A 26,611-nucleotide genomic window follows, 5' to 3' on the forward strand; every position below is an offset into this window, starting at 1 on the left:
CCTTGATTCACTTGTAAAAGGCATGCCAAAAGAGGCATTAGAAATAACAAAATCTATTTCTAAAGAAAATTACAAACTTCTTTTCAAAAAGGGAATCTACCCTTACGAGTACATAGACTCTTGGGAAAGATTTAGAGAAACAAGTTTGCCAGAAAAAGAGAAGTTTTACAGCAAGCTGAACGACGAGCACATAACAGACGAAGAGTATGCACACGCTCAAAAAGTGTGGAAAACCTTTGGTTGCCGAAATCTTGGAGACTACCACGATTTGTATGTTAAAACAGACGTAACTCTGTTAGCTGACGTTTTTGAGAGCTTTCGAAAATTATGTCTTGAGAAGTATGGCCTCGACCCAGCCCACTATTACACGTCGCCAGGCCTTTCTTGGGACGCGCTCTTGAAAAAGACACGCGTGGAGCTTGAGCTACTCACGGACTATGAAATGCATAGCTTTGTGGAAAGGGGAATAAGAGGCGGAATTTCAATGGTCAGCAAGAGATACGCAAAGGCGAACAATCCATATGTCGAGGGCTTTGACCCGAGCCAGCCCAAAAAATACATAACGTACCTTGATGCGAATAACCTTTACGGCTGGGCAATGAGCAAACCACTGCCGAAAAGCGGTTTTAGATGGAAAAAGGTAATGCCAACAGAAAAAGAAATAATGACAAAAAAGGAGCAAGCAAAAGCTGGATGGATTTTGGAGGTAGACCTTGAATACCCCGCCAAACTGCACAGAGCCCACAACAGCTATCCATTAGCACCAGAGAAAAAGAAAATAAACGAAGAAAAGTTTTCACCTTACCAGAAAAAAATAATAAAAGATCTTGATTTGAAACTGCCAGACAGCAAAAAGCTCGTATTGACTCTCGAAAACAAAACCAATTACGTTGTGCATTACAGAAACCTGCAGTTTTATCTGAAACAAGGAATGAAGCTCAAAAAGGTGCACAGGGTTTTGGAGTTTGAACAAGAGGCGTGGATGGAGCCGTATATCCGAATGAACACAGAATTCAGGAAAAAAGCAAAAAGTGTCTTTGAAAAGAACTTTTACAAGCTCATGAATAACTCTGTTTTCGGGAAAACAATGGAAAACTTGAGAAACCGAGTAGACATAAAAATAGTTCGGAGCGACGAAAAATACAAAATAAGAAAACTGGTTGCCAGCCCATTGTATTCAAGGCATGTAATGTTTTCAAACGATTTGGTTGGAATAGACATGCACAAAAGCAGGCTTTTTCTCAACAAGCCGGTCTACACAGGAATGACTATCCTCGATGTAAGTAAGATATGCATGTATGACTTTTATTACAACCACCTGAAAAAGGAGTATGGGTCGAAATGCGAGTTGCTTTACACGGACACCGACAGTCTTTTGCTTGAGATAGAAACAGAAGACTTTTACGCGGACATGGCAAAAAACATTGACGAGTATGACACAAGCGGATATCCGAAAAAAAATCCACTTTTTTCATCTAAAAACAAGAAAGTTTTAGGCAAAATGAAAGACGAGTGCGCGATAGAAGAAGAGTGCAAGATTACAAAAGAACTTTTTCCAGTGCTTCACACTATTTCAGAATGTGTATGTTTGAGGCCGAAAATGTACTCAATAATGACAGAAAAAGTGCAGAGTGACCGTGAAACGGTGCCTGTGAAACCCGAAAAAAATATCAAAAAAGCGAAGGGTGTGAAAAAATGTGTGATAAAAAATAAGATAAATCACAAAAACTTCAAAGATACACTTTTTCAAAACAAAGAGAGCTTTCACGAAATGCACATGCTAAGAAGCGAGGGCCACGAGATGTATTCTATAGTGGTCAACAAAAAATCGCTGTCGCCATTTGACTCAAAGCGATGGATAGCGGATGATGGGATACATACAAATGCTTACGGATATAAGCCGACATAAACAGAACGTTTAGAGCTTTTCTGAGCCCAAGGGGCTCAAGCACTAAGTGCTTGGTGGTAACTGTGTATTTGGAGGAATAATAAGCAATTCTTCACGCACAAAGCCGCGCTTGGGGCCATCGTGCAAGTAATAAAGCACTGGCTGATCAGGTTTAGTAACAGACCTTTCGATGCTGTAGACTTTTAATGACCAAATCGGATCTGTTGCCCTTTTTACGCCGCCTTCTAGCTCGCCAGGTTGGAAGAGATAGCGCACATTAACGAGAGAGGGGAGTTTTTTTTCTTTCAAGCCAACAGGTCTTGTATATTTTGAGGACGGCTTGGACGAAACAGCCTTTTCTTTGATTGCAGCAGCAGGTTTCTTGCCAGTAAGACTGGTTACTTCGTTGTTCAGAGCGGTAACAACTTCGGGAAGCCTTTTTTACCCACGCTGTCGACCGCTGGCCAGATGGCAGGTTCATCTCGACACCGTACTGATAACCAAACAGGCGCCCTGCCAGTGTTTGATTAAAACGTTCAACAATAGCTTGATCTCTGTGGATATTAACACGCCCGCGTCTAATATAGGTTTTGTGATTTTCCATTTCTTTAGTAACAGCTCCCATGAATTCGCGACCAGGGTCAACTTGAAGCATCTGTGGCCATTTTAGTGCACTTCGCCTGTAAATTGTCTGAAAACCTTTTGCAACCTCAGTTGAATCTTTGGAGGTCAAAGGCTCGGCCTCTTTGTAACGGCTGGCAACGTCAACAACAGTCAGCGCGTATTTGTAAACTTTTCGCCCTCGCGGCAGTTTGTCGTGTGGCAGAAAAAGAAGGTCCGCCTGGTGGACCGCGTTAGGAGAAGAAACATCGAATTTTGGGCGAGGAACGTATCGTGGTGCCGGAAGGTAGATCTGCCAAAGGGCCTGCTTAACGAGCCACTTTTTAGCAGCATCTTCGGAAACCTTGGCCGCCTCGGCTAATTTTTTTATCGCTGCAATTCCCTTCCAGTAGCCCTGGGGGCTATAGTAGACTTTCGAGATCTTTGCATCCATGCGAGCACTTCGTGCGTGTGTCACAACGTGACTGTGTATACAAGAAAAAAAAGAAACGTTTAAAGAAACCGAAAGGCAGCGTACCCAAGTGCAAGCGCGCCAGCGCCAACGAACATAAGTTCACCTTGTTTCTGCTGCTCACTTGGCTGATAGAAATCAGAGAACTTGGGTTCTTTCGGAGGAATCATTTGTTTGTCAGGATGTGCCTGGTTGTAGAGTTTGAAAGCGTAGTCAGTGTTAGTGAAGTTCTGTTTTGCCTGCTCTTTTATTTCCGCGTTGGTTTGTATCCAGTCGAGGAGCTTGGTGCGGTCGCGAGAGTATTTCGCGTAAGCTGCCTGGTAAGCCTCGAGAGCTTTGTCGTGTCTTTCTTTTTCTTTCAAAGCGGCGTCATCTCCACCACCCAAAGCACGAGCAAGGTAGTTGCCGCCAATGAAAGCAGCAGCGTTTAAGATAGCGCCGCCAGCCATAATAGCGATGCTTGCCATTTTTGAACTTTGTTAATATATTATTAACATTTTTTAATTGGTGGGTAGAATTTTCTGGTCCTCGAGATACTGTTTAAGTGCAACGCTGCCAGCCATGACGGCTGTGAACTTTACATAGTTCATAAAACTGCTGCTTGGGTCGGATGTGAAGTTTTCTTTTACAACTTTTTTGGCAGCCCAGCCGATTCCGGCGGCAAGGCCAGTGAGAGTCGCGGCATCCATGAGTGTTTTTACGAGTTTGTTGTCAGACATGGTGTTTGTTATAAAATAAAAATAAATATTTAAATTGAAAAATAATTTTATGAATTCTTTTAATCTCATCAAAGAGTTCTAATAAAAAAAAGTTAATTGCTGAAGTCAGAAAGTAAAACAGAAATCACTTTCTTAAAAACTTTAGTTGGACAAACACATCATGCCACATGGAATTAAAGATTTTTTCCATTTCAGCACACATCAAACTTTTTGCTTCTTCAATCTTCTCTTTTCTTTTTTCTTCATTTTCTATTTTTTCATACTCTTTTTCAAGTTTTATTAAATCCTCATACTGCCTGTTTAAACTTTCCACAGTTTTTTCATCAATAGCAATAAAATTTTTTAATTCTTCTGGTTTCAGCTGGTTAAAAAAGGCTTTTGTCCCTTCCAAAGCAGCTGTTGCTCGTGCCTCATCTTCTTCGAAGAATTTCCCAAAGAACTCGGCACAGAGACCCAACAAAACAAAGCTTCCAAAATCCATTGGGTCAGGCATAGTGTATGTCTTCGTGTCGGTCATCGTGTTTTGTATACTTTAAAAATCAAATGTTTAAATGAAAATTATTTAATAATTTTTTTAATCCATCGGACGGATTCCTCTTTTTGAGCCATTTTGTTTTGTTGGTTGCGGAATTCTAGAGCCCGTTTGGCGCGTGTCTGAAGAACGCGTTGCAACCCTTCCAATACTTTCTGCTGTAACTGGTGTGTCATCAGTTATAAGAGTTGGCGGAGATTTAAATGTTGGACTTCTTTTTTCGTTTATAAAGGCTTTTATGTCTTCGCGTTTCACATAAGTTGTAACGATTGCAACGCCGATACCAAGCAAAGATATCCATTGATTTGTGGTGAGACCGCTTGATTGCGGCTGAGCCTCGGGCGGAGCTGGTTCCGTTACGGCCGGTGGTGTTACATTTCGCTTTGCAGATGCAGATTTCTTTTCCTTTTCTTTTGCAATTATTGCAGCAGCCTCGATAGAAGCTTTTTTCTGTGCTTCACGAGCCTGTTTTGTTTTTTCAGCTGCAAGCTTGCCAGCAGCCACTCGCTTTGGATTTTTGGCAGGTTTTGTTGCAGGAGTTGTTGAAGTGACTTGTGGAACGTTTTCTTGAACAACTGCAGGTTCGCTCGGTATTTGTGTTTCAGGGTCCGCCATTTATTAGAAAAAATAATAATATTTAAATGAAAAATGCTTAGCAAACTTTTTTGGTCAGCATTTAATGAGCATTGTTCAGTAATTACTTAGCATTTTCTTAGCATTGCTTAGTAATTTACTCAGGAAGATCTTTATGCTCGCTTTCTAGAGTCGCTTGTGGTGCTGTGCTGTAATCAATGTGCTTTGCCGTTATCAAAGCAACAGAAGCTGGAGCAAGAAACTTGCCGTATTTGAAAGACAAACCGCCGACAAGATTGGAAAGCTCGTTGTTGATGATGTAGTCATTTTTAAGCTCTTTTTGCAAAGCTTCAATATTTTTTAAGGGCACGAACAGACTTGCGGCTTTCGTAAAAAGAGTGAGCGCGCTGTCGATAAGATTTTCTGTGGTCTTGGCCCCAACATACGCTTCGTACCTCTTGAAGTACTTTTCGACGTCTTTGTCGGTCAAGCGCTTTACCTGATCGTGAGTTAGCTGCACACCGATTGCTTCTTTAGACTTGCCTGTTGAAACAAGTCTTGCAAGCTGTTCACGTAAAGCTGGAATGTCAGGTCCCGCTGCTTGCATCTCTGACGGCATACTGCCTGGTTCAGGTTCTAGCATTTCCATTACGGACGTTTCCAACATAATTCGTTCACTTGCAGTGATATCAGTGGAAGTTGCGAACGGGTCAGCCATTTATTACTCTAAAAAATATGTTCAATAAAAAAATTCTGTGCCGTAAGGGTGGCGATGAGAAATAACAAGATGCGAAAACTTATTTTTTTTCAGCTTTGAAATGACTTCTTTGTAATCTTCATGGGAAAGTTCGCCAGCGTAATCCTCAAAGATTGCCTTCGTGGTCTTGGCAGAGGGGGTGTAAAAGAAAACAATTGACGCAACATTTTCGCGGAATGAGGCTGTTATGCTTGTCAATTTTTGAGTTAACACCCATACGCTCAAACCTGCGTGGCGAGCAGAGAAAGCAAGATTCACCAATTCACCTGTTCTTCCTTTTACATCTTTCGATGCAGCACAGTCGTCGAGGATGATAAGCGTGTTCGCACCCTCAAAAAGAAATCTTGAAAACCTTAACCAAGATTCAACCTCGTGCTGCTCGCAAATGAAAACAAAAAATCGAAGATCTTCCTCAGCAAAGCGATAATAAGTCTTGTTGTGCGCAAAAGTCGGGCAGATGAGCACGATGTAGTCAAACTTGCCTCGGAAAGGGCCACAAAGCTGATTGACTACGTACCTTGTTTTTCCTGAGTTCGTTGGTCCCACAATGAGAGCGTTGAAGGGTATGTTGGAAGGATCCATCTTCGTTCGTATATTAATAAAGCACAGATTCTAACTGCCTGCCAATTATATTCATTTGGGCGTCGCTGATTACGTAAATGTGGCAGTTCAAATTACCTGAGCCGCTTGCTTTCCTCTCTAGCTCAAGCTGGACACCGTCCTTTGTGTTCACAAGGCGCTTGCCGCTTCCGTGCATCGAGTGGTCAGCCATGGAACGCAGATCAATCAGAAGGCCGAACTTGTCTTCTGTGTAAAACTTTTGCAGGGTCATGTGCTGCGTTTTATTTTTTTCTTTCATGTAGAATCTTTTAACTTCTTCCCATATGTCCATTCCTTCGATGCCGTTGTTGTACAGCATGTTTGGCGAGCCGTTGACAGTGACGCTTACTTTTGTAAGGTCTGGGTTAATGTACTTTTCCGAGATCCTTGCACCTTTGGCATATTGCTCTATAAAAAGTAGCAAGATACCTTTTAGGGACCTCCTCTGAGGGTTGACCTTAAGATTCAGACGTGTGTCGGATCCTTTTGCAAAAGTAACAACTTCGGCACGCTGGATGTGGTCGTAAGCGAACTCTTTGCCGCCCGAGTAAGCGCTGAACGCCTCATCTGCAATTTCCTTGCTTCTTATCATTTCGTACTCTAGCTGTATGTTTGTCAGCTTGTATTTCAGTTTTGTTGCATCTGAGCCTCTTACAACATGTTCGGCTGCCGCGAGCTTCAGTTCGAACAGAAGATCGTTGTATAGTGCCTGTGGATAAAATGCTCCGTGGTCAGTTAAAATCTGGTGATCCAGACGGATGCGGTATTTATTACCATATAGCTCATTCAGCTTTTTTTCTGCGTCGACTCCTGAAGTTTTCTTATCGCCAGCATTTGAGCGAATTTTGTTGAGGTCCTCGCTCTGAATGCCCTCTGGCACCCTGTCGTCGCGCTCCTCCTGCGAAAGGAAAAAATCCTCAAATATTTTGTAGATGTCATAGCCAACCGTGTCCTGCACGACGGTGCCTTCGTACTTTACAACAAACTTGTCGACCAGAGCTCGGCTGACGTTGTCAACCAGAAAGTTGTTGGCATGGCCTCCGCTCAAGTCGATGTTGAAGCGCAGCGCCAGCGAGCCAGGCACAATGACCTCGTTTTCGTTCAGCTTTGGCACTGAAACATACAACGTTTCCTCTGGATTGGCTTCAGTGCGGTCAAAAGTGATTCGTTTTACAGCTCGCTCGGCTTTCAGTGCGCCGAGGGTTTTCTCTACGCGTCCCGGTCGAAGGTTTTCTTGAACAGCAGCCATCTCTCGATTGGTTTTATTGTTAAATTGAAAAGTTTAATTTGAAAATATATATAAATTACGTGATGGCAACAGGTGGTGGTGATTTTGGATACGAGGACCCTGATTTGGACCGAGATCTTGACCACAACAGTGATAACGATGATGAAGAGGAACAAGAGGTCGACACAACCCGACCATTTCAGCCCGGGATGGTATCCACACCCTACCATGGGGGTGAACAACATGAAATGCAAACAATGCAGCACGAACAGAGCGGGCTGCCAGAAACATCCTACGACGAAACACCTTTGCTTGAAAGAACCCCTTCAATAAGTGATCTTCAAAATGAAAGTAATTTGCGACAAAAACTAAAAAAAGCAGTAGACATGATAAAAGGCAAATTTCCCAAAGCAAACTTTGAAAAAATAAAAATCAGAAGAGGCAAAGGGAAAAATGAGGGTAAAATTGTTGCTGTAGGAACAAAAAAAGGCGAGTACAAGATTTTAAAAGAAAATGAGTCAGGCTTCATGAAAAGCTTTTTAGACAGCTTCAAAGATGAACTTGGGCCGTCAGCTGAAGATATTATTGCTCAAAAAAATGAGAGCATAAGAGATGTACGCCAAACATTAAGAAAAGCTGAACGCCAAAGATTAAGAGAAACTGAAAAACAACTTCAAGAGGCCCAAAAACTCGCATCGGAAAAAGAAAAAGCCGCCCTAGAAGTGCAAGATCTGAGAAACAAAATCGAGCGAACTCAAGCTCAGATTGAAGCACTTACTCAAGAACACGGTTCGAATCTTGAAAGTGATTCAGAACTACGGAGACTGCAGCAACTGAAAAAAAATTATCAAAAGGATCTTGACAACGCGAAAAAAGAGGTGGTGGCCATTGAAAAACAATCGAAGCAGAAGACAAAAGAACAAACACGGGTCGACCAACTCAGGGCAAGCCTCGCTGCCACAGAGAGAGAAAGAAACACTTTGCAAGAAAGGCTCAACGACACAAGAGCGTTGGATGATCTAAAAGAGCAAGAAGCCGAGCTGAAGCGACAAAACGATGAAGATCAAGCAGTAATACAGGATGAAAATACATCCCCCACTGACAAACAAGCTGCTGAAGAAAGAGTTGCTGAAAGAACCGAGGAGCTCGCACGTTTGCAAACACAGATTGCAGAAAGAGAAAGAGCGCTTCCACTTCGTGAGAGGATCAAAGAAATCTTCAAAAAAAATGGCGTGACAGTAACAGCAATCTTTCTTGCTGCTGGTGTCACGATTGGTGCTGTAATTGGTGCCATTACAAACTCTTTGAAGGCTACCGGCAAAGCGTTGGGGAAAGGCTTAAGTGATGTTGGCTCAAAGGTGGCATCAGCTCTGCCCGGTCTTATTGGCTCGATTGTAAGTTTTCTTTTCAAAACAGCTGGTCAAGTAATTGGCTTTCTTGCAGAGCACACCTGGTTGCTTATACTTGCTGCGGTTGCTTTTCTTGTTGAAAGATACATCAAGAAGAGACGTTAACGCATAAGGGCGTAGAGCAAAGCTGCAGCTCCAACCGCACCAACAGCGATAGTTGCTTTGTTTATTTCGTGTGTATCATTGACTTCGACCTTTGTAGCTTTAGCGCTTTGCGCGCTTTCAGCTTTAGCACCTTCTGTGCTCACTGGTGCCGTAGTTTTTTTTGTGTCCCTTTGAGACTCCTTGTGTATAGGATTTGAAGGGTGGCTGTTTGGTGGGTTTACCTTTGATGGTCCTCCGGCCATCAGTTTAAGAGCTGCTTTTTTTGTTGATTTATTAACATCATTATTCAATCCTATTTTCATTCCTGCTACAGCCTGCTTCAGCTGATTGTTGTAGCCGACAACGCTTTCTGTGTTTATCACCATACTACCCGGCATCAGCCAGGCACCAGGGCAGACAGCAAGGTTAAGCCGAACCTTCGCTTCATCGATAGAAAGTTGGTATCTTTGAACTGACTTTGCCAGATCTGGTTGCCTTATAGCGTCTTCAACCAACACGAGGAACTCACTTTGAGCCTCCTTTGCGCGGCCGCCTGTGCCAAGTATGCTACTTCGAACGTTGACCTGCGAACCCAGAATACAGTAGACAAAAGCCTCTATCGACTGGTTTACTCTCGACAAACCTGCCTGAGTCAGCCCTTCTGCGGCGTTAGGACAAAACCAGTCTGCCTGTGCATATGCAGCGTCGTCTGGCTCGATATATTGAATTAAGTTACCCTTGCTTGCAGCTCCCCCTTCGTCCGAAAATTTATCGTAATCGGGATATTTTGCTCCAGAATTTTTCGGACCAATATTTGAGATCCAGATATAAACGTCACCAAGTCCGTGGTTTGCGCCTCTTGTGAAACGAAAATCGCTTGACGGGTCGACACCGAACTCAGCGCATATTCTTTTGTACGAAGCCACGTCGTACTTGTTGTCGAACTGGCTAAACGTTGGGTCGCCAGGCAAGGCACTTACGCTCTGAATTCCCCCCATCTGAAACAATATTCGCCTTATTGTGAAATAAACGTGAAAAAGGTAAAAATTTCGCACAACAGGCGGCAAACTGAGAGCTGAGTGTTCTTCATCAAAAATTTCACGACTTATCCCACTGCCTGTTGTCGCGCACCAGACAGCAAAGTTAAGTTGCTGAGGCCAGTAGCCCATATTTTGGCTAGCAAGCCACCTTTTTGACTCTTTTCCTGATGTATGCTTCAGTTTTGTTTTTTGAAAAATCTCTCTTAATTTCGTTGTGAAATATTGATCTGGTGTGACGTAGATGTTTATTTGGCTGTTAAATATTTTTTTCAAACTTGGTGCGGCTTCGTGAAATACAACCGCGGGAATTGGCAAAGATGAGCCTTTTGCGCCGCTTGGTGACAGCTGTTGTGGAAAACCGCCTGAAATTTGATTTACCCCCAGTGCTTTTTTCATCTCTGGGCTCCAATATTTGCTGTCAGAGCCAAAAACATTTATCAAATGGCCTTGCTCTGCCTTGTAATAAATGTCTGCCGTTGCTGTGTGGTTGTACGCGAACTCAACCTGTGCAACAAATTTTGTTCGGTCAGCGTTTGGATATTTTGCAAGAAAAGGTTTCCACGCATTGTCTTTTGCCGCTTCAGAAATTGTAGTTGCTTCTGGGGTTTTCATCCACTTCATAAAATCTCTTTCTTTGGAATCAAGAAAAATTGATTGAGAAATGTCATCAGCTCTCGGAATAGGCGGCGCCATTTTATATTAAAGATTTATTTTTCAAAAGATAATTATAAAGATGGTTGTGCTCACAATCGACGCGAGTTCCAACGGGGAAGCTGTTTACTTTGACCAGCCAATTGAAAAACCAAGGTTTATCAGCCTGCTGTCATGCTCGTTACAAAACAGCTGGCGTAATCTGGAAGAAATTGGCTCCATAAGCATTAAACAAAACAATGTGAGCAACAATGTTGCTGTTTTTTTCCCAGGCAACTACAATTTTGATGAAATTACAACTTACCTGACTAATAAGTTCAAAGATCAACAAAAGCTAACAGTAAAAAGGGATGATTTAAAAAGAGGCTTTTCAATAACAAAAACAAAAAGTATTGAAAGCTTTTCTTTTGATAAAAATCTTTCTAAACTTTTTAAGAACACAATTGTTGATGCTTCTAACGCAAGAATTGAAGATTTTACTATACCAGACTTTTATTACATTCACTGCGATTTACTTTCCAAAGAAAATAACTTGTATAATGGAAAGCCAAGTGACATTCTCGCTTGTGTACCAATAACCGGGAAACCTTATGATTTGGTTCATTACCCTCAAAATTTTATCAATAATTCACGTCGAATCGACGCTGTTCAGAGTGTGAACAGTGTCACATTGACCGTCAAAGACAAAACTGGCAGTAAGTTTGACTTTGTTGGAGCTCCGCTGCATTTTGAATTAGAATTAAATTAATATTTTTTTATTGTATACGAGACCATGTCATCTGCTAATGTTCTTCCGAGTGCCCCTGCTTATGGTGTAAGCGAAGAAAACAGCGTAAAACAAACACTGTATCCTGCTTTGCCAAATCAACCAGAAAACTTTAGGTTAACAAAAATCAATCAAATTTGTTCGGATTTTGACAAAGAAGTTGCTAAATACCGAGCTGTTTTGAAAAAGTATAAAAAGGTGAAGTCTGTTTTCCATTATTCCGCAATTTCAATGGGTGGTTTGTCCAGTGTTCTCTCTGCTTCCAGTCTTGGCACCGCGGTAACGGTCGTTGGTTTGCCGGTAAGCGTTCCTCTCGCTGCATGTGCTGCCATTACAGGCGTTTTGTCTGCCGCTTTCACTGGAGCAAGTAAAAAACTTGAACCAAAAATTTTGAAAAATAATGAAATTACTTCGCTTGCTGTTGCCAAACGTGAAACAGTCAATAGACTTGTTTCTGCCGCTCTCATTGACAATAAAGTTGATGACAAAGAGTTTAAAATTATTTTGGATGAATATTCTCGTTACATGGCCCTCAAAGAGACTGTTCGCAGGCACCTTACAAAAAATTTAAGCCAAAAAAAGCCATCCCCACAGCCTGACATTGAGAAACTGAGAGAGGAAATTCGACAACAAGAATTAGATAGGTTAAAAAAAAGAATATCAGCCGAGTCGAAATCAGATTTGAGAAAATAAACACTGGATTTAATCTTAGTGTTCAGAAAAATAAAATTAACGCATGACACAAATCGTGACATTGTGTTACACACAGCGTGACATTGTGTGACACAGAGCGTGACAGTCACGCGTGACGTTGCGTGACAGGTCAAACGAAAGGGCAAAACCCTGGTCGGGGGGTGCTCGTTGGCTGTTTCTTGCCTAGCCCCGGCTAGGACTTTTTCCCCGCCGCTGACAAGGCGGCTGTCCCACATTTTTACCTCTGCCGAGGTTTGAAATCCCGAGGAATTTCTGAGCACCCCCACGTTATCAGTAGGGCCGAGGCGGGTTCACCCAGGGGTATCTCCCACTGAAAGGAGTCCCCCTATACCCCGTAATTCACCATCCGCACAAGCCATTATAACAGGATTCAAGTGGTTGGCCATCCACTACCTCCCTTGACTTCACCAGAATTTGTGAACTAACAAAAAGTTACGGCCGCGTTAACTTATATATAGTTCACTTTGTCACATTTTTCACTTGTGGTACCCTTTTCCATGTCATTCCCCTAAATTTTGCAATATTTGAGCAAGTGCGCATGCGCTTTTGGGCATCAGGATGATGTCATCATTAATTAGACACTTGGTAAAGTTTGGTAAATAGGCTAAAATGATGGTGCTTTTCCAAGCGATTTGCTTTATTTTAACCGAACTTTCTACTCCCGTTTGGCAAAATGAGGTCAGACAGATAACATATCAAGTCGTTGAAGCAATGCTTGAAGCAGAAAAAAAAATTAACAGGCCCGATTGAGTCCGATGTTTCGGGAAAGTTCTTTCGATCGATCGATAAACTTCTGTGATCAAATCCTGTTATTTCTCGATTTCTTCTCTTCGCTTCACTTCGCCAGCTTCTGTGGGGGCACAAAAAATTACAGCGCGTTAACTGAGCGTATTTTTTTTGTAATATCTGTTCTGTTTCGTTTTTTATCGGCCCAAACACTAAATCCTGATTAGGCCGCCATGTTTCTTTCTGCTCGTCCAAGGGCCTGAGAACTAGAAATATGGTTTCCAGACTCTCTCTGAAAATGTCACGCAACTCACGTAAGTCGCTCGCGATTTTGCGTGCCGCTCGCAGGGCAACCATTTTTCTGTCAAAAAAAAACGTTTTTGCACTTTGTCAGACAATTTTTGCTTGTTTTTAACACGTGTTGTTTGTCAAAAAGTTTGCAAGAAGCTTTTTGTCAAATGTTTTTAACAATTCGATGGTTTCTTCTCTTATTAAATAGTTTTCCTTTTTTGAGTTTTTCTTGTAATTAGGACGCATAAAGTCTTGTTCTTTTGTGCTGTTTGAGATTTTTTTTGGGCATGTTGATATGATTGATTTCCTTCCTTTTCCCATTTTATCTTTATTGGGCATTTGTTTAATTGAAAAATAAATCTAGCGCACAGGTGGCGCACTATGTTGCTTCGGTCCGTTAGTGATGCCACCAAAAGCCTTTTTTGTAACTCGTGTCACAATAGGGATAAAAAAGCGGCTTGCGATGCGCGCACACATGTACGATAGGAGTTATGGACGCAAACCCGCAAACCGTGTGTCAAGGAGCGAGGCGAGCCGCACACACACATGTTCGTTAGGAGTTATGGGCGCAAAACCCGCAAACTGTGTGACAAGGAGCGAGGCGAAACTGGGCGAGCCGAGTGAGTTGTCACGGTTTGCGGGTTTTGCGCCATAACTCCTAACGTACATGTGTGTGGTCGATATACTTACAATTCTGTAAGGCGTAATCCCATTTAAAACACGCTATTTTCCTACTTTTCTGTCCAAGGTAAAACACACTGTTTCCGATAAGGGATTATTTTCCTCTATAGTCCTTTATTCTCCTACTCACTCCAATCCACGAGCAAGAGGTAAAATCTGATTGGCTGCTATGCCCAAAATGGCGGGAATATCGTGTGATCGCGTGATCAGATCTTTCGCTAATAAAAACAACCAAAATACCTAAACGAGTTATACGAATTATAGTTTGATCCTTAAAACGTTTGCTGGTTTCATTGTTTTAAGGAACAAAAGGGTTCCTTTGTTTATCGTTTGTCAAAGAAAATTCCTAAATATGCCGCCAGCAAAACCCTTGTCTTTTTCCATGTGTTATTTTTTCGAAAACGAAGGAAAGACCAGCAAAATTAAATACAGGGCAGTGTTGAGCACACGTAAACAAACTTGCATGCGAAATTTAGAGTTGTTTTTGACAATGTTAAATTTGGCCAAAACTCGATGTGTTGTTATTGCCCTCGGGCCTTCAATTGAAACACCACCAGACAGTTGACCCCCACGCAAGAGCACTCCAGGTTGTCAGGAGGACTGTCTGGTGTCCGTCTATCAATTTTTAACTTCATATTCTAATTTTAATATCACCTTAAATCTCCAATATTTCTTATTTCTCTAAATTTTACTAATCCTTTGAGAAAAACTATCTCCTCCCCCAAAAACCCAAAAATTTACAAAATACCGCAAAACATAGATATATGGGATGAGTGAAGCGTTTTTGGATTCCTTGGAACGCGAACGAGATATTTCTGTTAAACCCATATAAAGCGTTGGGAAAACGGCCTTCAGGTAGAACCCCACCTTAAAAGTACATAAAATTGTAAGTTTTGGACTTTAGAGTTTCTACTAAAATGGCCAACTCGGCTGCGCCTCATTGACTACTCACTCATAGATAACCTCGGCTCGTGGTCTAACTGTAAATTGGAATTCAAGTATTTATACTTGCTTACACTGGAATTAAACTGTGAAAAATATCAACTCCAGGTGGTCAGATCTCTGAACTGGCTGATTACATAATATTTTCCTATCTGTGATGCAGTTGAAAATAAATTCCTCTGTTATATTTTAAAATGGTACGACTTTATTGGCACCAGGTTTTAATGATACAAGAACCCCTATGCGGTAAATTGATGCATGGTTTATAGGTTTTCTCTTATAGTTCTGTTATAGAAGTCGTTGTTTACTTACATCAGAAACCCACAACTCTTATGGGGATCTATTCAAATAACCATGCATTCCATCAAGGATGTGCAGATTAATTGCTCTGCGGATGTTTTGAAAGCGGTTTAGAGTCTTGCTGATCATGAGAGACACATGATAAGTGAGGTTATTGTTACTGCAATGCATGGTATACCTGCCAACTCTCACGCCTTGGGCGTGAGTCTCACGCCTGTGAGTTGAAAACTTCGATCTCACGCCAACTCACGCTTACGAACCAATTTCTCACGCCTAGTCGAAAAATGTGAGTTATTACAACCACAAACGTCACATTTTCCAAAAAATGTAATCTCAAACCAGTGCGAGAAAAGAAAACTCCATGTAAAATGAGTAAATTGCGATACTTTCCCCGAAATGACAGTTTTGACAAAAAAAGCGTTGGGAACGAGGTCGTGTTTAGCAAAACACGTCCACGTACTGGGATCGGAATATTTTCGGAACGTCTTCGGAAAACTTCGGACATCTTCAGAAAACTTCGGACATTGTCGTATCGTCTTCGGAAATCCTGGCACTCTCAGGATAAAAATCTCACGCCTTTGACCCAGAAAAAGTTGGCAGGTATAGCATGGTTACGTGTGAACATGAACCAACAACGGTTTAATAATGTTGCTTTATTGCATGCCCACAAGGCAAGAACAGATAAAATCCGGCTTGTAGATGTAGCGAATGATGAATTTGTTTAACGAACTTAGGTAAATTTACTGATTTAGATTTGTCAATGTGCTAAAAGGTAATTATTGGAATTTTCCTTGTGTTTGATGTTTTGTTATTGTAGTTCGAATTTGGTTGTATTTATTAGCCTGATAAATAATAAAATCATTCACTGCGTCTGGTATATTGGGATGCATTTTTAGCCATTCTGGGAGCATTTCTTTTAAAAAATTTTCGGGGGAGCATGCCCCCAGACCTCCCTAGACGGCTTGCGCCTGCGGTCCACGGTACAAATGCCTACGGAATTTGTTTTAACCCCCCCCCCCTCCCCAATCGAAAATATGCCGCGCAGTCCCTGAGAGAATGTCCCACGTCATATTTATCGGAAAGCAGACTGGGAACTTCTGGTTGCGGGCTCCGCTGGTTTAGTGCCCTGTTTTGCGTTTTGCGGTTCGATTGCTGTTCATTTGAAGTGTTACTATACTACATACTGCTTTGTGTATAAGTTTTATTTCATCAGTCTGCTCATGGATTCTTTACTTATACCAATCTCAGATACTGAAGAACATCCATTTTGTACTGAAATGATGAAACGCCTCAATATTCAGCGAAGGAACGAACATTTCTGTGATGTGATTTTAGAAGTTGGTTCTGGTGACGATCAAGCTCGTTTGAAAGCTCACAGAAATGTGTTATGTGCAGCAAGTCCGTTCTTTTTTAACGCTTTGACCAGTGACATGAAAGAGAAGAAAGAAGGAGTGATCCGATTGGAAGACACAAGCAAAGATGTAATGGAAAAAGTCTTGGATTATCTATACACAGGACATGTTGAGATTACTAAAGAGAATGCATTTGAGTTGTTTGCACAAGCAGATTATTTTCTGATTTCAAGTCTTAAAGCTTTGTCGAGCAAATTCATTTTACAAACGCTAGATCTTTCCAACTGTATCGTGGCCTACTATTTTTCCATCAAGTACCAGTGGAAAGAACTCCAGGATGGAGCGAAGGAATTCATTCTTGCTAACTTTGTTGCTGTTGCTGGAACTGAAGACTTCCTGAATCTGAGCAGCAAAGAAATCGAGGAATGGATTTCAAGTGATACAATCATCGTGAAAGAGGAAGAAGAAGTTTTTCAAGTGATTGTAAAGTGGATGGAGAACAATCAAAATAGCAAAGATGTAGATTTTTTGCAGTTGCTTCATCATGTTCGTTGTATTTACCTGTCACGCAACTATGTTTTTAACATCATACTGCAACATCCACTAGTGAAAGCTAGTACAGCATGCATAGGATTTGTTTTAGATGCCATGGAAGGGGCTACCCATGGTACAGATGAGTGCTTTTTTTCTCAAGCTCCAAGAAATTGCCTTAAGACACATGAAGATGCTATAGTTGCTTGTGGAAGAAAGAGAACATTGTGTTATCTTCCTTCTGAAAACAAGTGGTATGAGCTGGCCGAGAAGTTATCCAATCGTAACCCTTATGATCAAGCTATAACTTCTCTTCACGGTAAATTGTTCATCATTGGAGGACCCTTGAGACTGAGTCAAAATGACACCATAGCAGAGTGCTTTGACCCATCCCATAACCAGTGGGCTCCTACAAAGCCTCCGGAAATAGTAAAGTGTGGTACAGGTGCTGCCGTACTCCAGGGTTTCTTGTATATTGTTGGTGGGTACAATGGGTTGGACAACAGGATTAGCACTGTACAGAAGTACAATCCTGATACAAATCAGTGGCAGGATGTCTCCCCCCTGAGTTGTCCCAGATCAAATATATGTGTAGTGGCTGATGGAAGTTATCTGTATGCCATTGGAGGTTCTGGTTCAAATGGTCCATTCTTGGACATTGTTGAAAGATTTGATCCCAGAAACAATACTTGGAGGACACTTCCCTCAACTCTAACAAAAAGAGCTTGTGCTTCTGGAACAGCTATAAGACAAAAGGTGTTTGTGTTTGGAGGCCAATGGCTATCCACGAGTGGGGTTCCCTGTGAAGTGTATGATCCAGCCACCAATGTGTGGAGTAGCTTTCCAACTGTTATCAGACCAAGATGCTACGCAAGTGCTGTGAGTTTTAAAGGACAAATATATGTTGTTGGTAATTTTCGAGAAGATCAGAGGGAGGAAGATCAGATGTCAGGCCTGCAAGTGTATGACATTGATAAAAATGAATGGAAACTCTGTTCAGATGGTCTACCAGGTGGATTCTTTAAAATTTCTACTCTGCGAATATTAAGAGATGTTTTGGCCAAATGCAAGGTACTTTCATAGTCATGGTCAGTGCTTAAGGCTGCATTAATTAACAATTGGGAAGGTAGCAAAGGGAGAGTGGTGATCATATTTCACACACAAATTTTAACAAAATTCATGGTTACATAACCTTTCCATAACAGATTTAGTGATAAATTTACAAATCACATTTCTCTTCTACCTATTTTGATGTGTCACGGTCTAAGTTTTGCCCTCATCACATGCCGCACAGAAACCCTTTGCTATACTCAATTGGGTGTTTTGTTTGTTTTACTGAAAGTCCCAGATATTACTGAGTTATGAAAACATTATGACAAGTTACTTCATGTCTTCAAATGTCTGGGTTTAAAAGTTGGAGACATTCAGGAAACAGAGTTTCTGTTTTGCCGATGTTTCACAGCGATGGTTGGCAGTCATTTTATTGTCTGGGATGTACAAAATATGTTTAGCTTGGTGTTGAAATATAAATACTTCAAGTCCCAAAACAGACTTTTTTTCCCTTGTTGTTTCTTTGAAATGGTCAATGTTGGCCATCAGGTCTCCTGTATTTGAATGGCAAACCATCCTCAACCTCATTCCCAGGGCCATGTCTGCACCTGCCTGCCTTGAAAGTGGAGATGGCCCTGGGGATGAGGTTGAAGGTACTTTCCTGGGTGTGAGGCTGTCCCAGGACCCTAAATGTAGTTCATACTCGTCTGTGAAAGGAAGGGAATACCTAGGACTAAGAACCAACTACGAGCGAATCAGCTGTTAGACTAAATAAATATGAAGTGATTGAGCTTTACCAAATGAACAGATAAAGTGAAGTCTGCATTTAGCCAAGTGGCCCATACCACTGGAGCTTATCCTGGTTTCAGTAGCATTAAGCGACTAGGAGTATTTCTACTTCCTTCGGATGGGATACTAGCCTATCGCAGGTCACCACTTATACACCTGGGCCAGGTTCAAAGCTTGATAAAGCTAATCCAGGATTAGCGTTAATTTTGATTTCAGTTTTTTAGCTTTTTTAGTTTTGACGTCAACTTATCTCAAACTCAACAAAATGCTAACAATAAAAACACTTTAACACAAGAAATTGAACCCTCGATTAACTTTTGTTCCTGGGTTAGTGTTAGTCGGCTTTTGAACAACCCGGCCCTGTGGGGTGGAGAGAAGCACTATGAGGGTAAAGTGTCTTGCCCAAGAACATGACATAATGACTCAAGGGCTCAAACCCGGACCGCTCGATCCAGAGTCCAGCAAACTAACCATTAGGGTGAGGGTAAGGCATTCCTGTCACAGCAATTTATACACAATAACAGGTTGTTTTGCACATTTGAGTTTATTTATTTCTCATTAAATTTTTGCCTTAAAAGTCTATTATTTGTACATGTCCAGGTCTTAGCTTGTTTATTAAGTCGGAATCTCTCAGCGATAGCGCCGGAGAAGTCGGTTGAAATATCTGGTCAAACTATTGGACTTTTTTGAAGGAGGGATCTGCAAAAAAGGAGAAAACATAAAGCTATATAAAGGAGTATATCAGTGTTTCAACTGTCAATACCTGTTAGCACAAAAGTGGGCTTTTTGATTTGTTAATTTAGCATTTTCCCGGGGGGGGGGGGTCACTCCCCTATATGGCCTTTACGGGGACATGCCGCTGGATAGGGTATGGTTTTTGACTCCTCCGGCCCTGAACTTTACTTCACTTCACTTGTCCCCTGGCGCCAAGTTGGCGCATAGGGCCTCTCTGGCCCTGAACAGGGTATATAATTTCAAGCTCCTCTGTCCTAAACAGGGCCTGAACCTGTCCTAGACAGGGTATAGCTGCAAGACTCAGTGTCGTCGAGTATTAGCGTTGTTTTCGCTTTCGCTTCAATTTCTGGGATAGGTGTTCGGATTTCAATGCGTCGAACATCGCGTACAGGATGCAATCACAATAAAGCGTAAATGATTGTCGATGTTGTCCTTTATCCTAAATAGGGTCTTAAAATAGGGGTTGTTGTCCTACACAGGGTAGGTATTTTAAGTTTTTACTGTTTTAATCACCAGCGGCACCCCTATACCTAAACATAGGTCAAGTACCCCCTCCCCTCCCCCCCTGGGAGCATTTTTTATTTGCCTGTAGTAAATCACCTTGAAGTTATGCGATAATTAACAAATGATAAACCCCACAGCTGTGCACTATTTGTTAATTGGTAAAAGAAATACTGTACTGCATTTAAAATGCAAAGTTTTTGATTAATGTATTGATATTAACAGTCAATTACAACCGCACAGCACTGAGGTCAGTGTTCCTTCACAGTATGTCTTTGATTTTGGTGTTCCCTGTTCCCTAAAATATGCTCTTGTTCCCGTGTTCCCAGTTTTATTTTCCTTTTGTTCCCATGTTCCCAAAAACATTAATGGCTATGTTCCCTTGTTCCATGAAAACCATGGGAGAGCCTCAGCCCTTTCTTCTTCAATTACTATAGATTTCCTTATTTTTTTAGATTTTCAACTGATGCATGCAAATATTCACTGAACAACAAAGATATAAAATCTCCATAAGGCCCATGGAGGGGGGGGGGGAGGGGCTTTTTTCAAGTCATCAGTCAGCCTCTACATGAAAATCATGATTAAAATATAGTGCGTTCTTGTATCGTAATCAAAGAAAAAAGTAACACAAAACATTACTTTTTGCTACTAACTTAATTCATGTGCGTTTGAGGCACATTTACGATTTTAATAATTAAGTCGGATGTGTTGCGTGAGGGGTTACGTAAATAGGTTTTTTAATCGCTTAAATGATAGAAAATTTTTTACCGCTGTTATATCAAACGAAAGACTTTAATTAGACTTTGCCGTTGATAAGCAGGAACTTCAAACGCGCCCGTTTCTTTTCTCAGCCGTTGTGTTGAAACGAAATGTGACCGATTTTATTTTCAATAAATTCATGCTAAAACAGCTAGAGAAAATAAAGACAGGAAGGAAAACCTCGATTTTTTTTAAAAAAAAAATAACTAGTAAGCGAGGTATACGTTGTGTTCCCAAATAATTAACAACATGTGCAACATAACTTAAGCAAATCGTAACTCAGAAATACAGATGGGATCGAACAACCCTTTTGCGAGAAATAAAAAATATCATAATAAAAGGGCATTTGCGATATAAAAACACAGTTCTCCTTTCATTTTTGCCAATTTTTTACATCCTCTTTAGTAGTCTCCATTTGAAATAATTTCTCAGCACGATGAATTGTCATGATGTAGGCTGGTGTAGTCTCGTATAATTATTTTGTTCATTGAGTTTATCAGTGCTAATATTTTGATTATTGTAATATCCGGTGTTCAGTTAAGGAAACCGGTTGAAACTAATCAATGATGACACAATTTTGTCACGCTTCAAAACTCTTGTATATATCTTGTGGTTAGAATATCACCTTTGATACAATTTGGTATTCTTCTTTGTTCAGGTGTACGGTAATATTTGATGATGAATATAAAACAAAGCTGTTATCTATCCATAGACTTGAAAAGACGCTACACCTAAATAACAACCGCAGAACTCGAAATGTGTGCATTCTTATCTTCTAGCACGCTTTCGCTAAAAAGGTACGTCAGCCATGCTATTCTTTGGGCCTTTATTGTACTGTAACAGTTCAGGAGAGAAAAACAGTATAATCTCATTTATTTTTTTAACCCGAAAGCAAAGTATGATCAAGCAAATGACAGATCGATCAGTTTAAAATCAAACGTTCAAAAAAAGGTCAAATTGCCAGATTTAAAAGTATAATGCAATAAACACAGGACCTTTAATAGAAAAGCCCTGTAAAAAAATAAACAAAGCGCAAGAGGGTCTGTTTTCAGCGACATAAAAAATCATAATTTCAAAAACAAAGCTGCAAGTTGATATTTTTTCCTCAAAGTTTGTACCGCCATCAACTGAACTTCACACACTCTTTAAACTACCCAAGAACAATGGCGAACTTTACTGGAGAAGGAAACTACACAAGCAAACTGAATCAAGCACTCAGTGTACCACCAGCAGGCATATCAGAATTTTTGTCAGCTTTGAATATTTTTCTTTCCTTCACCGCTGCTGTGGGCAATGTTCTGATCCTTTTTTCTCTGAAGAATGTCTCTTCTATTTATCCTCCGACAAAACTTTTCTTTCGATGTCTGGCGGTTACTGATCTTTGCGTTGGTCTTATTGTACAACCGCTATTCACAATAGACATAATGTCCCGTATAACTAAGATGAACAGGAGCGTTTTGTTTTATGTTTACAAAGCTTATCCAGCTTTAGGGTTCATTTTGTGTGGTATATCTGTTTTAGCATCGACAGCAATAAGCGTGGACAGACTTCTCGCCCTGTTGTTGGGGATACGATACAGACACGTCGTAACATTAACTGGCGAGTTCGTGTAGTCATAACTTGTTTTTGGCTAATTGCTGCTTCAACTGGATTGCTCTGGGTGTGGAGAAGAAAGGTCGCCTACAAGGAAGGCACTGTTATCTTACTTCTTTGCCTGGCAAGCTCGATTTTCTGTTACATGAGGATCTACCTTAAACTACGACACCAACAAGTCCTTGTACAAAACAATTTCCCCCACGGACAACAGAACGGAGAAGGTATTCCACTAAGCATAGCAAGATACAAAAAGACAGTTTCCAGCATTATGTGGGTGCAGTTGGCATTAGTTGCCTGCTATTTTCCGTGGGGCCTTGTGACTGTGCTAGATGCGACTGGAAGAAAACATTTTGTGGCCTGGAAAACTACAACAACTTTAGCTTTCTTAAACTCATCTCTAAACCCGATCTTGTACTGTTGGAAAATCAAGGAAGTGAAACAAGCAGTTAAAGGCACAATCAGGCAACTTTACCTTTTTTGAATGACTAGCTGCGCAGATGGACATAAAGCTGCAAAGTACAATTGACAGTTCCCAAATAGCGCGAAAAAACAAACAAACTTGTAGCTGAATTCATTTCATGCAATGTGCAAAATTGCACAAAATTGCCTTTAAATCGAACTGGAAAAGACTGAGACAGCGCTAGATTAAGAACGATAAACTACAAAACTGTAGACAAAGATGCCCTTTCCATTACGCATCTATTTCACGCAAAGACAACTTTGTTTTTATTTTAATTAAGCTATCAAGCTATGCCACTGATAAGAATACTTTAGTAAATGTAAATGCGTAGTTCGCTTTCTCGACAGGCGTTGGGATAGGTTTTTACAACAAACATTTTAACAGTTTATGACGCTTCCTCTTTGGATAAGTGCGAATCTACTGTTATTATAACCTATACCAGAGGTAAAACTTTTGATAACAGTTTTGTTACTATTCAAGTATAAACTGGCGTTATCTCCATGATAGGATAACGCGGTATGTATGATAACAGAAAATTCATCATCCAGTTGGCATTAGAACCCAGTGGAATTACTAATGGGGGAAGCACTGTTGTGAAATATTCACTGAAATAAATGGATTTTATTTGAATAAGTTCCTATTTCCACAGTGGCCTAATGGTTAGCGCGCCGGACTCCGGAGCGGACGTTCCGGGTTCGAGCCCTGGCCGGGGTCACTGTGTTGTGTTCTTGGGCAAGACACTTTACTCTCATAGTGCCTCTCTCCTCCCAGGTGAATAAATGGGTACCGGCGAAATAATGCTGTGAATGAAATTCCTTGCCACCAGAGATTGTGAATTCTAGTTCATTACAAAGTTTTAACCAGTTTTAATTGCATTAGACTTTTAAATCTTGTCAATTGTCTATTTTTTAAAACGTTTCAGTTTAATACCAATGCATCTGTCAGCTGCCAAGATATTAAATCGCTTACTAGTTTAAAAAACAAAAATAATTGAGAAAATGGGAAGTTCCAAAGCTTTTAGACTTAACCTGAAGAACGAATGAAATAGCATCGGTCAAATATCTTTTTGAAATAAGATATTAAATGAAAATAATAGGCACATTTCCAGTTTTCCTGTTATTTACGCAGAGCCTTTGAGTAGTAATTAAATCTAACATAGGGCTTGATTATTTAAAATCCTTTATAATTGTGATTAAAGGTATCGAGTAGGCTGTATAAATGATCATTTGTTTTCTGTCGGGGTTCAGGAACACAAAATATCAATATAAGATGTATTCAAACACTGCAAGATGCTAAAGCTGTATAGATCTATTGACACAAAAATTTTAAAGCCGGAGAAAATTGTTTCCTTGTCATTTATTAGTTTCAGCGGGTGGCAATTATTGGTCACCGGATATTGTAATAATCAAACAAAAATTTGCAAATACTTCTAAGATTCGACAATGTATTTTACTGTAGGCGACTTAACCAGCCTACATTATGAGAGTTAAACGTACAGAGAAATTATTACAGATGGAGACACCTGCATAGATGAGAAAAAACAACTTGGAAAACTGAAAGAAGAACTGTGTTTTTATATGGCAAATGTTAATTCATAACGACTTTAAATTTATCTGATTTGAAGGCAATTTTGCTCATTGTAAGAAATGAATTTAGCCGTATTTACGCTATCTAGAGACTGTTGATTGTACTTTGCAACTTTACTTAGATAGATAGCTAGTGTTCTAAAAACAATAGAGCTGCCTGATTGTGCCTTTAACTGCTTGTTTCACTTACCTGATTTTCCAACAGTAAAGTATCGGGTTTAGAGATGAGTTTAAGAAGACTAGTGTCACTGTAGCAAACAAAGTCACAAGTTCATGTTCAATTTCATTCACATAAAGCACAGCCGTAATGCCCCACGGAACATAGCACGTAACTAATGCCAACTGCACCCACATAATGCTGGAAACTGTCTTTTTGTATCTTGCTATGTTTAGTGGAATCCCTTCTCCGTTCTGTTGTTCTTGGAGGACATTGTTTTGTACTTGGGCTTGTTGATGTCGTAGTTTGAGGTGGATCCTTGTGTAACAGAAAATAGAAGTTACCAAGCAAAGTATTACGCCAACAGAGGCTGCCTTAAAGGCGATATCTTTTCTCCACACCCAGAGCAATCCAATTGAAGCAGCAATTAGCCACAAACAAGTTATGCCTACACGAGCTCGCCTCAGTGTTACGACATGTCTGTATCTCAGTCCCAGCAACAGTGCGAAAAGTCTGTCCGCACTAATTGCTGTTGATGTGAAGCCAGATACTCCACATAAAATAAAACCTGAAGCTTCCCATACTCAAAGTAGTACAGCACATTCACGTTCATCTTTATCATAAGAGACATAATGTAGACATATACATATAGTGGTTGTACAATATAGTGGTTGTACAATAAGTCCAACGCAAAGATCAGTGACCGCCAGACATCGAAAGAAAAGTTTTGTCGGAGGATGAATAGAAGAGACATTCTTCATAGCCAAAAGGATCAGAGCATTGCCCACAGCAGCGGTGATGGGAAGAAAAATGTTCAAAGCTGAAAAAAATTCAGCTATGCCTGCTGGTAGTGGTGCGCTGAAAGCGTGATTCAGTTTGCTTGTATAGTTTCCTTCTCTGTAATGTCGCCATTGTTCATCGCACTTTAGATTACAAAAGAAATGATAAAAAAGGGCTAGTACAAAAAAGAATGCAAAAGTTGCATTATCTCTTCACGTTTTAACTAAACAGATCAGGTAAAGCGGTTGTTTATTTACGGAATAAGAAAGATGATGGATGCGCAATGAAATACTAGGGAGTGACCTTATTCTCGTTCACTTAGTCATCAAATAGTAAACGCCAGCGTGGACCATTGAGTTCTGGATGCACGCGGGAAGTTAGAAAGCACGAAAGAAGCGCACGAGCAAAAGAATCTGAGTGGCCAATCACAGCAAAGTTAAACAACACAATGAACCAATGACAACACGAAGACAACACACGCAACCAACGCCAACCGCAGGAAAACGCACGTGATCAAGTCGTGATTGGTTATGCTTTTGCATCTGATTGGTTTAGTAGGTGGCGCGAATATTTTTTGTGCTTGTGATTGGACCAATCATGTTCCACATTTTACTGTCTGCTAATGTTCGATGTCATGAACAGCGCATCAATCATATACCACAAAAACATTGAACCCAGATTCAGAACACTCGAAACTGCCATTAGCAAAATCATTTTAAACGCAGCGGTAGCACAAGTCAGAACTCCGCGAAAAAATAAGTCTGAACCTAAGGACAAAAATATTAATCAGAAACCATTCTCGAACCTTTCTCTGCTTCACGAAACGAATATTTGTTTCCCAAAACATTAAGAGAAATACAGAAATTTTAATAATTATTCAGTGAAATAGAACAAGAAGCCATTATTGTCACAACACGGTCGAATAAAAGATCTTTGGTTTGGTTAAAAAGCGCTGGTCTGGAAAAAATATTTCAATTCGTTCTTCATTTTAAAATACAAGTTTTGTGTTGGATAAAGTTATTGTCATCAAAAGATGCACAATTGAACGGTGTACCCTTTATAATACTTTATTTAACTTGAATGAAATGAATTTTCTGTTATCATGCATACATTATGTGATATCTAATAAACAACACACGCACTTTGTTATAATTACCTAACTGCTACCAAAAATTTTTAACTCTGGTATAGGTTTATAATATTATAGATTTGCACTGATCCAAAGATAAAACGCACAAACTGTTAAATGTCTGTTGTGAAACCTACTGAACCTCCCACTTACATTTACTAAACTTTTCTCATCAGTGGCTTAGCACAATAGCTAAATTAAAGTTAAAACAAA

The 26,611-nt window shown here is 40.5% G+C and overlaps 3 protein-coding genes across 3 annotated transcripts in view; 2 read left to right on the forward strand and 1 right to left on the reverse strand.

Moving 5' to 3' along the window:
• Positions 1 to 6,136: 6,136 nt before the first annotated feature.
• Positions 6,137 to 7,390, reverse strand: LOC144667184 (uncharacterized). The gene has a single exon (XM_078528591.1). The coding sequence runs from the start codon at positions 7,388 to 7,390 to the stop codon at positions 6,137 to 6,139; it is 1,254 nt and encodes a 417-aa protein (XP_078384717.1).
• An 8,774-nt stretch (positions 7,391 to 16,164) lies between these two features.
• LOC144628230 (kelch-like protein 3) lies at positions 16,165 to 17,939 on the forward strand. The gene has a single exon (XM_078486298.1). It carries the CDS (start codon positions 16,194 to 16,196, stop codon positions 17,937 to 17,939), a length of 1,746 nt encoding a protein of 581 aa, XP_078342424.1. The 5' UTR covers positions 16,165 to 16,193.
• Positions 17,940 to 26,255: 8,316 nt separating this feature from the next.
• LOC144628361 (trace amine-associated receptor 9-like) overlaps positions 26,256 to 26,611 on the forward strand; it is a 180,227-nt gene continuing 179,871 nt past the window's right edge. The window contains exon 1 of the mRNA XM_078486460.1: positions 26,256 to 26,273. The gene's annotated coding sequence lies outside the window, so the exon portion shown is untranslated. The remainder of the gene's footprint in view (positions 26,274 to 26,611) is intronic.

The sequence above is a fragment of the Oculina patagonica genome, chromosome 10 (assembly GCF_052425735.1).
Source record: "Oculina patagonica isolate OP01 chromosome 10, crgOcupat, whole genome shotgun sequence".
NCBI lineage: Eukaryota > Metazoa > Cnidaria > Anthozoa > Scleractinia > Oculinidae > Oculina > Oculina patagonica.